Below are 13,619 nucleotides of genomic sequence, written 5' to 3'. Positions count from 1 at the left end.
GGTGTGTGAACAAAAAAAAATCATCCTTTTTTTAAATTCCAATCACCAAAATAGAGGCTTTGAGTCCATAATTGCTAATGATATATCATCGTGTGATAACCTACATATCCCCTATATATTATTTGAGAAGCATTGCAATATTTTTTTGTAGCCACGTGTCATCACTATAATGATTCTTAGAATCATTAGAGAAATAGGTTGGTCCATCTAAATATATAATAAACTTTTCATTAAACCACAATAAATACATTATTAATGTGCTTCATTATTTCCTTAAATAAGATTACGGAATTGCCTAATGTGGATAAAATATATATGACAATTAATGATTTTGAATAATAAAATTTGATAAAAATAAGTGTGTATTATAATTATATTTGTTTAATTTTAAGCTATTAAAATAAATTAAACAATCATAGTAACCATATAATAAAAATTTTAAAAAATATTTATATATTATATTTTGAACATTTAAAAACGGGTATAAATTACTAAAACTGTTAAAAGTTTCACATTCAAATTTTGTGATCTATGATTTAAAACTTTTGTTATGACATGATACGAATAATTAAAAAATAATATAAGTTGAAAATCTCATTTAATAAGTATCAAAAATAAAAGATATATAAATATATGTATCATTTTAAATTAAACTATATGCCATATAAAAATACATAAATATCTTAATTTTGAAATTTACTTTGAACATTTTTTTGATAAAAATTCTGAAAAAATATTGACAACTTAATTTTTTTAAATATTATAAATTACTTAAACCATTAATCCCACAGTGAAAATTTTGTTATTATTAGTTTAGACTTTTTGCTATAACAGATACAAATGATAAAAAAAATATGAGCAAAAAGCATCATCTAATAAATATTAATATTAAAATATACCATATTTATATGTTACTATCATTTAAATTTAATTATATATCATATCAAATAGAAAAAATATTTTTTCGATTTATAAAATTTATTTATATGTTCGCACCAATTTAATTATATAAGTAGTAGATAATGACTTTTTAATTATTCAATATATATTTATTATTTCATAATATGTTATAAACATATAATATATAAAATAATTTTTATATATAATGTTTATACCGCGCAAGGCGCGGATCTTAACCTAGTATAGAATAAAAAGAAAACTAAAAATACTCATGGTCGATTAGTTTAAGGAAAACATTCCAACAAACATGCCTGAAGTGAATTATTGACTAAAAGTTCATAATAAAATTTAAATAGACACAAAAACTTCCACCTCTGCCATATTCGAATTTAGGTGTGATATCTGACACATTATAGGCATTGGAGATGCTCCGATCTTCAGCCAAAAAAAATATATTCAAATATACAATTAGAAACACTACTAATATAAAATCCACCATCAATGAGAAACTGTCTACATCCGTAAATATTTAACTTTTCAAACTTTAATCTTTCTAAACCTCAAAACACAAATCAGTGAATGTTGACTACAAACCTGAATATCATCAGCAACATCTGTTGCAAATTGACCCCATAATACAGGTGGGAGACGTTCGTCCCTAATTCAAATAGAAGATGTTAGTCTTTTAAAAATAGTATTTGATGTTGTGGTTGAATATAAGTCGTGTTTAGTCTTCGATAGATACTCAGGTTGTGAAGTTCAATGGAAATCTTGTTGGTGTCTTTCCCATTGACTGAATCAACCTCAAGATGGGTCACTTTGACTATTTGTCCGATAACATTTAGAAAATTAAAATTCAACTTCTGGTTTATGAAGATGCAAGATATGCTAAAATTGCCCTTTTAACCAAAAAAAAAAAAAATATGCTAAAATTCAACATCAAGATGGTATATGTCAATAGTCTTCCGTGACTAACTTGGCGACGAAGTCACTGATGTTGGATACATTAGTCGTTACTACATAAGGCATGCACAGTGGTGGGTTACCATGTGGATGCAAGATATGCTGAGATGGAGAAGGATAAACTGAGGGTTTATGTCTTGACGTAGTCGTTGAAGTAATTGATGAGGCAGTGTGTGTCAGAGAGTAAACCAGGAGGCATGCGGCATGCGGAGTGGTAGAGACCATGTGGACTCAAGATGCTGAGCTGGCGTGGGATAAACTAGAGGAGCAAGTTTATACCATGGAGAAAAGACAAGAGATAAACTTGGGGAGCAAGTTTATGCCTTGAGGAATAAGTACATTTCAAGAAAAGGAAAGTGTATTTATTGATATGGAAGTTGTCCATATCCATGTTCCTTGGAGGCTAGAATTTCAGGAACGTGGAGATCAGTATAAAAGAGTTATGGAGTCGTGTGTATTCCATAAGACACTGGCTATTATTATAGAGGAATGGTGAAAATCCCTTAAGGGTGTTCTTGGACCGTGCTGAAGCAGATGCTGAAGTACTGACGACAGAGAGACAAGTTTGAGTAGATTAAGGATCTTTCAGTAGCAGCTGTTAGGGTGTTAACAGGCTGTGTAAAACTGATAAGCAAGTCTTGTAATAGATTGTTTAGGCGATTTCTAATAAAGCATAGTTGGTGCTTGTATCCGATTATCTCTTGATTTATCTTCTGCATTACTCAATTGTGGTGTCATCTTTGCACTAACAGTTTAGAATATGTAGCATATATACAAAATAGAATAGTGAGGAATGATACTAAACAACCAAGTAGTCCCGGTTGAAAGTTCCATCTAGTATGGTTTTGCAATTGGCCAGTCACTGCTCTTGGTAAATCTTCACAGATTCTCACACAGGTTGTTGACAGGACGCTTATCTTGTAAATGTGATTCATAGTACGATATGATCCACTTGAATGGTTCATATAGAATTTTATGAAAAAAATTGACTTGCCTTCAGCCATGAAAGAATCAAATTGGTTCACTAAATCATTTTTCACACTTGTATGAATTTTGTAACCTTGTTTAAGAATTGAGTCAACACATTCACGTTAGATCACATAGCATATAGAACTGAAGTTAGAAATAAATTTATGTTCGACCATGTTATCAATCATTACATTCCATATATATAGGCATTACAGTGAGATAAGTAAGACATTAAGGTTACTTACATTAGCATCGATGAGCACCATTTCAACGGTGAGCACCATTTCAACGAAGTACTTCTTCTGAACATGTGTTTATTTAGAGTTTCTTTCTTTTTACATTAATTATATGTATATTCAAGAACCATGGTTTCCACATTTTTAATGTATTGGAATGTCTCTTTTAAAAACAAATACTACGTAAACAACAATTACAAAATTTACCGAAGTAAACAAAAAATTCAATCTAAAATAGTTATTTTCAAATTATTTTTATTATGCATGTTGTTGATCTGTTTATAGCTCAAACTGTAAGATCTAATCAGTTAATGCGGGTTTTAGTTAAAATACTGAATATTGATGATAATTATGTGTTGAAGTGTTATTTAAACAAAAAAAGTTTAATACATGTTTCAAAACTAACTAGATATAAAACATAAAGAAATTGCTCAAATTATAATATATGATCAGCAATAAATTTTATTATGAATGTTATTGATCTGCTTATAGCTCAAATTATAATATCTAAACTACTTAACGTATCGATGAAAAATATATGTTGAAGCGTTATTAAAAAAAAGGTGAGTAATGTTATAAGTAGAGAAGATAGAAAGAGGAATTGGTGTGTCTTATTCATTGAGTAATAGATCCTTTATATAGGATTACAATAGCTTGGAGACAAAGTCTAACTTGGAGGTGGGAACATGTATATCTAGGACTTTCCATATGGACATCACCACAATATTCATAACACTTCCCCTTGATGTCCATTATACCAAAGTGCTTTCAAAACGCCGTATATGTTGTCTCGTTAAAAACCTTATCAGGAAAATCCAATGGAAAAAATCATGATTAAGGGAAAAAGAGTACATCGCGTAATGACTTCCCCTCATGTGTACATACGTCGAGATCTTTGAGATGACGTAGTCTGATAAGATGAACTAGCTTCTTGAAAGTAGCAATGGTTAGCGGCTTGGTGAATAAGTCAGCGAAATTGTCACTTGAACGAACTTGTAGGACGGACATCGACATTCTTCTGCAGTGTCTGAGTCTTGATATGATTTGATATTTTTCTTCGATTCTCTTGACTTCAAAGACTTTAGATCTGTGATAGACTTTCAACTTTGAAATTATAATAATTCTTTTGGGTGTCTATCATTTGTGCGTTCTTTGTTTAATGTTTAGAGTTTTTGCTCAGGGTTAGGGTTTCGTATTGATAACGTGTTATAGGTAAAGAAGATAGAAAGAGGAATTGGTGTATCTTATTCAATGAGTAATAGATCTTTTATATAGGATTACAATACCTTTGAGACCAAGTCTAACTTGGAGTGGCGAACAAGTATATTTAAGACTTTCCATATGGATATCACCACAGTTAACATATTTTAAAAATAAGTTGATTATATAAAACAGACAGCTTTGTTCGAGATTCCTAAGAATCGAGTTGTTAGTTGGGGTCTATATAGTATAACAAAAGGTTGGAGGTAAATTAGAGAGTAATTAGAGATTTATTCTGAACGTTTAACATATACTAGGGTTTAATCCTCGTTACAGAAACATTTTGATAATTTGTTTCAATAAACAAAATATTTTGTCGAACTTTTAAAATAATATTCCACTTCATACAGTTTTTGGGTAGCGTAATTCGTTTATGAACCATTTAAATGCATCTGAACAGTATAAAAGAATCTATATTTATTGACAGAACAGCAACATGCTTGCAGATGATAAGATGACTAAGAAAGCGTTACACACAGGTAGACACAATAACACATCTACAAAGATTCCACAGAATCATATCAAATCAGACAAGAATTATACCCTCTTTTCTCTATAGATTATTTACTTTTACCGTATACCCATTTTCCCAAACACCACAAAGATCACAAAGGCATGACTTGTCCGAAACCTTTGATGGTAAGAGTCTTCAAAACTTTTACCTTCAGAGAAAACCGCGGCAAATACTCTTAACCGAAGAGTAATCGAGTTTGCTGAACAAAAAGAGAGCCAGTTCCAAATGACCAGCTGCTGCTCCTCTTGAAACAATGCAACCCCCTTCTCTGTTGGTTTTTTCCCGAGTAAATAGAGAAGACGAGCTTCGGAGAGAGATTTATCGGAAGAATGAGAAGCTTTTACGGTGTTTGGAATGGCGGGAAGACCGAGGCAGTGCGTGTTCAGCAGCAGCAGCAGATCTTGGAGTGCTGGACACAGATCCCTGGGCTGTATCATTATTCTTGGCATCAGAGGCTCGTGGAAGAAGAAACTTGCAGCCCATCTTGACCAGCCGAGGCGAGCTCACTGAGCTAGAGGACTTGCTCACTCTCTTCTTCATTTCCCGCTTCATATTCTGAAACTCCTCTTCCAGTTCTCCAACCCTTGACCTCATTTTCTGCATATCAACTTTTAAAACCTGGTTTTGGCGCACAACCGTCACCCACCCATCCCTCTCAACTATCTCTTGTCCTGGAACGGTCATTGCATGAGCCGTTCCGGTGTTCGCGACATTGGTACCCCCTGCAAGTGCGGTTCTGAGATGCATTTGTTCGAAGAATAGGACTTGAAGAACAACTCTGAGCGGTAACCTGTCGTTATGGGAAGCATGAGCGCAAGCGTCTATTGAGAGTCTTTGGTAGTCCATCATGTTGCAGAGTTGTTCCTTGTCTTTATCTGATAGCCATGGATGCTCCTTGAAATAGATATCAAAGGCTCTGTATAGTCCATCGTACAAGGGTCTTGAACCTTCTGGAAGAGCTGCCGCAAGAGACCGCATCTTATCAGGTTTCAGATTCACATCAGAAGCAACCTCTGCCATGTAGCTATCGACCAGCTTAGCCACTTTCCTCAAAGAGGAAGGAGACATCCCTGGATCCAACGATGGAGGCGAGAAGTCAGATAGCTCTGAGGATGACGATGATGATACAAAGTGGCGGATCATTCGTTCTACACAATCTACATTGTACAAAGTATCTGAATCGGAATAGTTAAGTATCAGAAGATTCTCGAGCGTTGCGAGCTCCAACTGCATCCCTATCCTTCTCTCTAACTGCTTCACGCAGCTCCCATCAACTCCCAAAATGAAAGCAACACGGAGAAGACATAGCAAGAACTTGCAGAATGATCTTCCTCTCTTTTCAGGGAGAAGACTCAGAATGGTTTCAAGCAAAGCAATCTGATCAACAGGAGACATAGAGGAAGAAGACGAAGAAGCTGCTGCCAAACTAAAACTCACAACACTTGTTCTGCTTTTGTTGTTGTTGCTGCCACTTGTTCTGCTCTGCCACCGTCCCAAACCAGGCAAGTACTTTCTCGCATAATACACCATAGCACCCACTAAGCTTTCCGCGCGTATACCTTTGGTTTCCATCGTCTTGATGAGCCTTCTGAACAAATCTACGCTTAGATAAGAGACATCTTCGTACCACCAATCCGAACCAGAGCTTCTCATTCGCGCTCCTGTGTTTATTCCGTTCCATAGAATGCTTCCACCAGGACTCTGCAACGTACCATACATCATCATAGGCCATCCGAACAGACTAGGGTCAGTACACACCATCGTTGAAACAGCGTTCATGAGTTTAGGTATTGTCTGAAGCTTGTCAGCAGATTTCAACACATGGCTGGAGCTTTGTAAGGCCAGGATACAGTCTTTCCAATTGCGAAGCACGTGCTTGTGCAAAAATGTTTCCACTTGGGATATCAAGTTATCTTCCCCGTACTCACTTGTCATGTCGAGGTACTCAGCTGCGCAGTGTGTGGAAACTATGTTCTTCGAGGTGAAATCTACCCGAGCCCCGTAACAGAATCTTGCAGCCGTCAGGAAAGTTTCTGACCCACCTGGGAAATCTTCGAGAACTGTTGTCCAGAGAGATTTCTTATCGTTACTTTTAGAATCTTCATACATCCGTGCTAGCTTTCCACATTTTGACACTAGAGGAAACTGCAAATAAACCCCCTTGTAGTTCTGTAAGAGGGTCGCTACCAACACTCATAGATACTCATTCAAGTACATGCACAGAACTAGTTAATGAATCTATGTAGCTTAACATCTAACAGTTCCGGAATACTTAAAACCACTAGCTAGAGGGTAATCTCCATGGTTCATCTTAGAGATTCACACAAATTCTAACCATCAAACACATACTTTACCTAAAAAGATAAAAAGGCAATGGATACCAAACTCAGGAAGAAAGCAAAGCATCATGATGAGTAATAAAAAAGCTATATACCTTATGAAGATGGAACTTCACATCATCCACAACAACAGTTATGTCACTTGGAAGACCTGTTCTGCAAAACCTGCAAGAATTTAAAATTCAGCTCTTTGTAACAAAACTTATAAGGGAAATTCCATCTGGAGAAGATCTTTTTGTAAGAGCTATTTAATTTTCCAGGTCAGTATCCGAAACAAAAAAAAAAACATCAAAAAGCCAAATGATTTCTGAATCCTTCTCTCACTGAACATCTTTAAAATGAGAATTGAGAAAAAAGCTGCAAACTTTAAGGTCTCCGAGCTACCAAGACCATAGAATTGGGCAACTGAATCAATTCAAGACAGAACAACAAATACACATACATGCAGATAAAGAAGAAAGAAAGACAAAGAGTGATTTACCAATCATTTCCTTCTCTGTGAAACTCAGAGACTTTGGCTGCAGGTGACATGCCTCTGAGAGAGATGACCCAACTTCCAGCTCAGAAATATGATCAAAATTGACAAATTTCACATCTCACATAGAAATTCAAAAGAAAATTAAAACAAAAAAAAAAGCCAGAAGTTTCTCAACGGAGAATTAATAAACTGAAGAGAAAATGATCACCACTAAAACTCCATCAAAGAAATAATTGTTATTCAAATCAAAAGTCACATAGAGAGAGAGACGTCAAGAAGGGGGCATTTTGTGGGCAATGGTGTATGTGTGGCCCTTTACAGCTAAAATCAACCCAAGACCGAAGAACATCCAAAAACGATTTAAAGTACAAAATTAAAATATAATAAATACTTTCTTTTTTTTTCACCAAAATTGAAAACAAACAATTTCTCTCGAGTTTGGTCGAAGCTGCTGGCCTCTTTCCACTTCACTCGTCTTCACCAACCAACCCAAGAGAGTAAATGAAAGCAAGGCAATAAAGAATAGATTTTTTAGAGTAAAATCAGGGAAAGTAGATGATATATCAGTTTTATAGATCCCAAGACGAAAATGTTTTTCTTTTCACTTTTACGTTATGTATATTTTTCAGCAGAAATTAAAATAGAAAAGAAAACATATAGGAGGGAATTAAGGAGACAAAGAGACAAAAGCAACTGTGTGTATGAGTTTCGACATTTTTTAAAGGGATAGTCAACATTGACTTTAGAGATGTAAGAGGGTAAAGGTCCAGGTAGAAGCATCACGTATCCAAGGTGGCTTTCGATATTTTCTGTTAGTGTTGGAGATAGATTACATCTCTTGGATAATACTCACTAAACAAACCGAATTCAGTCCAATTGAATTCAAGTCAGCCCAATCGAAGATGAAGTCGGCACAATTTCAAATCGATTTGATAGAGAAAAATAAAAAAGACTTGTATATAAGGAGTAAGCCACCGAGTAGGGACATTTACAAGCATACATATAACTCGGCACAAGAGTTGAGTTTATAGTATATTCTCCTTGTTCTTACTGATTTGATCTAATTATCATAAAATCTTATTATTATCTTGTAATTGTATCTCAGATTAATGATCATCAATAAACAACTTTCAAATAACCTACCATCAAATTCAAGCATACTTCAAATACGTGTTGAATCTATATTATTAAAAGAGAAGTACCCATTTGAAAATGTTCTTACTTCATTAATTAAACTCCCTTTTTTTTTGCTTGTCTTTTTCAGTTGCATTTATGAAATATCCTAAAACGAATAAAACTGTCTAATTTATTACTTGTCTTTTCAGTTACATTAATGAAATATGCTTAAATGAATTTAAACTTCCTATTTTATGGTTTGTCTTTTTCAGTTACCTTAATGAAATATCCTTAAATAAATTTGGACATAATGTCATTTAATCAACCAAAAAAACTCATGAGTTATCCTTACGTGCATAATTTTAATAATGGAGATTTTTAAAAACGTGCATCATTAAAGTGTTACCTAAAACATGTAACACTAATATATAACATGCATCAATAAAACTAGAATTTGACTCACACAATTGTACGAATATTATTTTCAGTTGATTAAATTTAAAAATAATTATTTATTCAAAAAATATTTAAGAATGGCTATGTTTTTAAAAATTATATGGTATTATTTGCTCATAACTCATTTGTCATTTGCTAAATTGTTAGAAAAAATATTTTACCATAATATAACTCAGTTGTCATTTGCTAAATTTATGATTTTTATTTATATTTTTTATTATTTAATTATAATATTTTCATTTTATATTCTAAAGATAAATGAATTTTCTTTCAAAAAATATTTTTGAAATTTGTATTTTTTTAAAAAATAATCAATTTAAATTGTTATTATCATTGAATATAATTATTTTGACATAATTTAAGTTTTCGTTTACATCAAAACTTATCATATTTTAGGATAATTTTAATTTAAAATGTAATTTTCATATTTAATTTTTTAAATTTTTTTTTTGTAATTTTTTAAAAAAATATTGAGTTGCATTTCAAATAAAAAGGTAAATATATTAAAAATATTCTAATTAAAATATTTTAAATTTAATATAGTTTTAAAGAAATTGTCAAAATAAAAAAAATAAAAAATAAAAAAAAATCATGATTTTTGTTAACTGGGTGGATCATTATTTATATGATATCGCACACGAAACAAAATTTCTGTTTTTACAATTATCTAATTAACTCTATATACTCATTTTTTTATATTTTTTTATATGATATCACACATTCGTAAAAAAATAGATAGTTTAAGATGCAAAAAAAAATATTTACTTAGTGAATATAATATGAACGAATATTACAAATACATCATTTAATAAAATAAATAATTAAAAACTGAAAATTCATATCCGCGCGCGCTGGCGCGCGGATCAGGGTCCTAGTTCAGATTAAAAGAATTGCACTGTCTGTGAGGAATTAGAAAGCAACGCTAAAAAAATCAATCATTATGGTTGCAGACGATCAAACCGACACATGGAGAAACCTGTCATAGATAGATATCGCCAACATGATAGAGATGATAAAGAACATAATTGATCGTCTTACTCTACAAAATGAGGCTAATAAAATTTTGCTGACGAGGAGAAAGATTTTGAATACTGTCAGTTGTTCGTGGAGAGCCTCAACGGACCAGCTCTAAACCTGGTTCTCCAGATTGACTAAAGATTCCATCATTTACTTCCATTACCTATTTCAAAGTGGAGAGCCTCAACGGACCAGCTCTAAACCTGGTTTATCTGGCATGGAGCCTCGGCCACTGATTTATGGAAGATGTATTAAGGCCCTTAAGAAGGACTTATGGAGTTCATGGAGAAATTCAAGAAAGTGGTCTCCAGAGTGTACGTTCTAAGCGACACAACAGTTGAAACTATGCCACAACAAGGGAAGTGGATAAAGATAGCACGTGAAGATAGTGTTTTACGTAAATGCTATAGTTCTTATAACACCCAGTTTAAGATAGCATTTCAAAATGAAAATGCTATCTTTGTTTTTTCGGATTCTAAAACTTTGTTTTAGATAGCATGCGTATCGTTAAAACGATGTGTTTAATCTAGGCGGAAAAATTATTTAATTTCCGAGGAAAGACTTAGCAAAAATTATTTCACTCTCCCAAACTCTCGAAATTCACAGCCAATTTTTCTCTCAATTGTTTCATATCTATTTCTTTTTCTCTCAATACCAAACCCTAATCCCTTTTACTTTTTCTCAATATTTTTCTTCTCAATCCTTAGATAAAAAAAGACGGATGAGAAATCAACGCCGAGAAGCTTGGCCTTAGTCGGCTCCAATTCCGAATCTCTCCTCTCTCTCTCACAACTACGGTGGCTCACTTCTTCGACTCTCCACTTTGAAATCTCTCCTCTCTTGTATATCTCCTCTAATTAAACATCTACATATGCTCTTGTCTCTGTATCTTCTCCTAGTGCTCATGTAATCTCTCTCGCTCCCTTAAAGCATGATTATTCATAAGTGTTATTGATTTTATGGTCTCTCCAGTGATTTTCCTTATTCGTTGATTCTCTTATGAATTTCCTGATAGCGTCTCTTCAGTTCTCTATGGCTATCGATCTCCTCAAACAAAAGACGAAGCTTGTTTGAATCTCTGTCTTTGTAGATAGTTTCTTGTGTTCTTATGCGAGTGTTTCATTTGGCAAGCATTGATTACATTGAAGATCTTGTGACCTACAATGCTGCTGACCACAACGTTGAACAAGTTCGTCTCTTTCTATCTCTTGTCTTCACTACGATGTCTATGCAGAAGAAATCTTGTTACCACAATGTGTAGCGATGGAAGGAAGGTTGATTAGTACTTGTATGAAGCTCAAAGTTGAAAACTTTGAGAGTTTTACTTGTTCAAACTTTGAGATGCAAGCATAATGTGTTGTAGCAAACGATGCTACTTGTAGCTAGTTTTTTGTGTTCTTACTTGTACCTTTTGAATTTTGGCAGGCGTTGATTACATTGAAGAAGGGCTTGCAGGTTTTGATCTGGATATCGAGCAGTGGTGAAAAGCGACTTAAGTTAGCTTCTGTATCTAAAATTGTACCTAGACAAAGAACTGTAAGAAGATATTCTTCATTTTCTTGTGAAAGTGTTCTTTTTGGATCTTGTTCTGAAGCATCTGGTTTAAATACTGTATCTTTCAAAGCTGTCTTCTATGTCGTTAAGTTGCATCCATCCTTTTGTTTTTTCTGTTTTTTTAATTTTTCAGGCCTTGCAAAACTCTCAGTTACATGTTAGATCTCGATTTAGAGTTTATTTTGTGTAGCTGCTATGTCTATGTTGTGTTCCTTTACTGTTCTCTTCTGCAAGTCACAAAAATTGTTTGATAATGTTATTGAGGAGCCTTCATACCTGTCTTAGGGAATCGATGTGAATCAAAATAGGATTTTGAGTTACTGAGCAATGAACTTTGCATTGAGGTCTTATTTTTTAAGTTATACTATTTTGTTTTTGTTACAGGATCAAATTTTCCTAAATTCAATTCAATAATAAATCGACAACAAAAATCTTTGTAAATCAGTTTAAAAAAATTGTACTAATACTCAACATTCCTGGAAAAATCAAACCCAACTCAAAAAAAATGCATGATTTCTATATTTTAGCCTTTTATGCCAAGTGTCAACTCATGTATATAAGTAATTTTTGGGTTTGTAGATATGTCATTGTTGTTACTTGTTAGCATCCATAGATGCATTTCTTATGGTTGAATTTGTTTCCTGGTTCCTGGAACGGAATATTACACCATCTCGAGGTAAAATTTATTATGTGTTGATCGCGTCAAAATATGATCCATTTGCATTTTTTATTGGTTATCATTGCATGGTCATAAGTTATACTTTTATCATTACAATAAAATCTTTCCTTTTTGGTTTCCACCAAGCATCTTGGCTCTAGCATTTCTTGACATAGCCTCACCAGTGGCTGATATGGAAGGCTAATCTTGCCTTCACGATGCTAATATTCTCAATCAAGTTCTGAAATCTTGTGTAGTCTTTACCAAATATGACAAAATTTTGTATGTCTATCATTGCAACGTTGTCAAAAGAGTGATTCAAGTTTTAACTACATTGTTGATTATTTCATAGAAGAAGCCCATACATTGGTAAGGTTTATGGTACAAACAACTGATTGTGGTCTTCTCTTAACAATCATTAAACATAGACGTCCAATTTATCGGTATGAAGACATTGTTGTTTAAAATAGTCTATCTTCTGATCAAATCAAAAGAGTGTTGAGAAGATATTATTGACACATAGCAAATATCTTTTTGATGGTTCATGAATGGAATCATGGAGCATCATTACATTGACCAAATCTCTATGCATTGCCAATATGGATGGATTTACTGGGAGTGGCAAATAATAATAATTTTTTTAATGAAAAGTGCTAACATTACTTGGTGATCAGATTGGATCTGCCCAAAAACTCCACCTTAACATATAGCTTTGTGTTCGATTGGATATTGATGTATGCTAGTGGTGATCAACTTGGGAAAAGAATTACGTTACAAGATAAGTTTCAAATGTTACAATAAGAGTAATTTTCCCTTGATTACATCCAAAAATCTTGACATCCAATGAGTGGAGATATCATGATAAGGATTGTGAACATATGAGAAAAGGAATATGTTTCAGTCTTTTGAGAATCATTAATGGTAAGTGAGGAAAATGTTGAAAAATTTCAACGGAGAGTAAGCATGAGAATTCATGTATTAAGGTCAACCAAGAAAAACCGTTTCTGAGTAAAGCATGTTAATGGATGTTATATCCATATTGGGGAGGGGTGGGGAAGTGAAATGATCCACTCCCAAAGTAGATCCACTCCCAAAGTATCTATCTAAACTATTAAAATTGGAGTACATTTTATATTTTACCTCGATTTTTTTTTTAAAT

General features: G+C 33.3%; 1 protein-coding gene and 1 long non-coding RNA gene across 2 annotated transcripts; one reads left to right on the top strand and one right to left on the bottom strand.

The window, feature by feature from the left end:
• Positions 1-4,728: 4,728 nt before the first annotated feature.
• Positions 4,729-8,570, bottom strand: LOC106311874 (BTB/POZ domain-containing protein At3g44820). Its single transcript, XM_013749199.1, has 3 exons — positions 7,663-8,570; positions 7,277-7,346; positions 4,729-6,987 (listed from the first exon to the last, which is right to left on the bottom strand). The coding sequence occupies exons 1-3, from the start codon at positions 7,710-7,712 to the stop codon at positions 5,161-5,163; spliced, it is 1,947 nt and encodes a 648-aa protein (XP_013604653.1). The 5' UTR covers positions 7,713-8,570; the 3' UTR covers positions 4,729-5,160.
• A 2,275-nt stretch (positions 8,571-10,845) lies between these two features.
• LOC106294722 lies at positions 10,846-11,841 on the top strand. The gene is made up of 2 exons (XR_001260902.1): positions 10,846-11,437; positions 11,674-11,841. It is a non-coding gene; the product is annotated as an uncharacterized LOC106294722 (long non-coding RNA).
• The last annotated feature ends 1,778 nt before the right edge of the window (positions 11,842-13,619 follow it).

Source organism: Brassica oleracea, chromosome C1 (assembly GCF_000695525.1).
Source record: "Brassica oleracea var. oleracea cultivar TO1000 chromosome C1, BOL, whole genome shotgun sequence".
In the NCBI taxonomy this organism is placed as follows: Eukaryota; Viridiplantae; Streptophyta; class Magnoliopsida; order Brassicales; family Brassicaceae; genus Brassica; species Brassica oleracea.
This window is presented reverse-complemented; position numbering and strand designations above follow the sequence as displayed.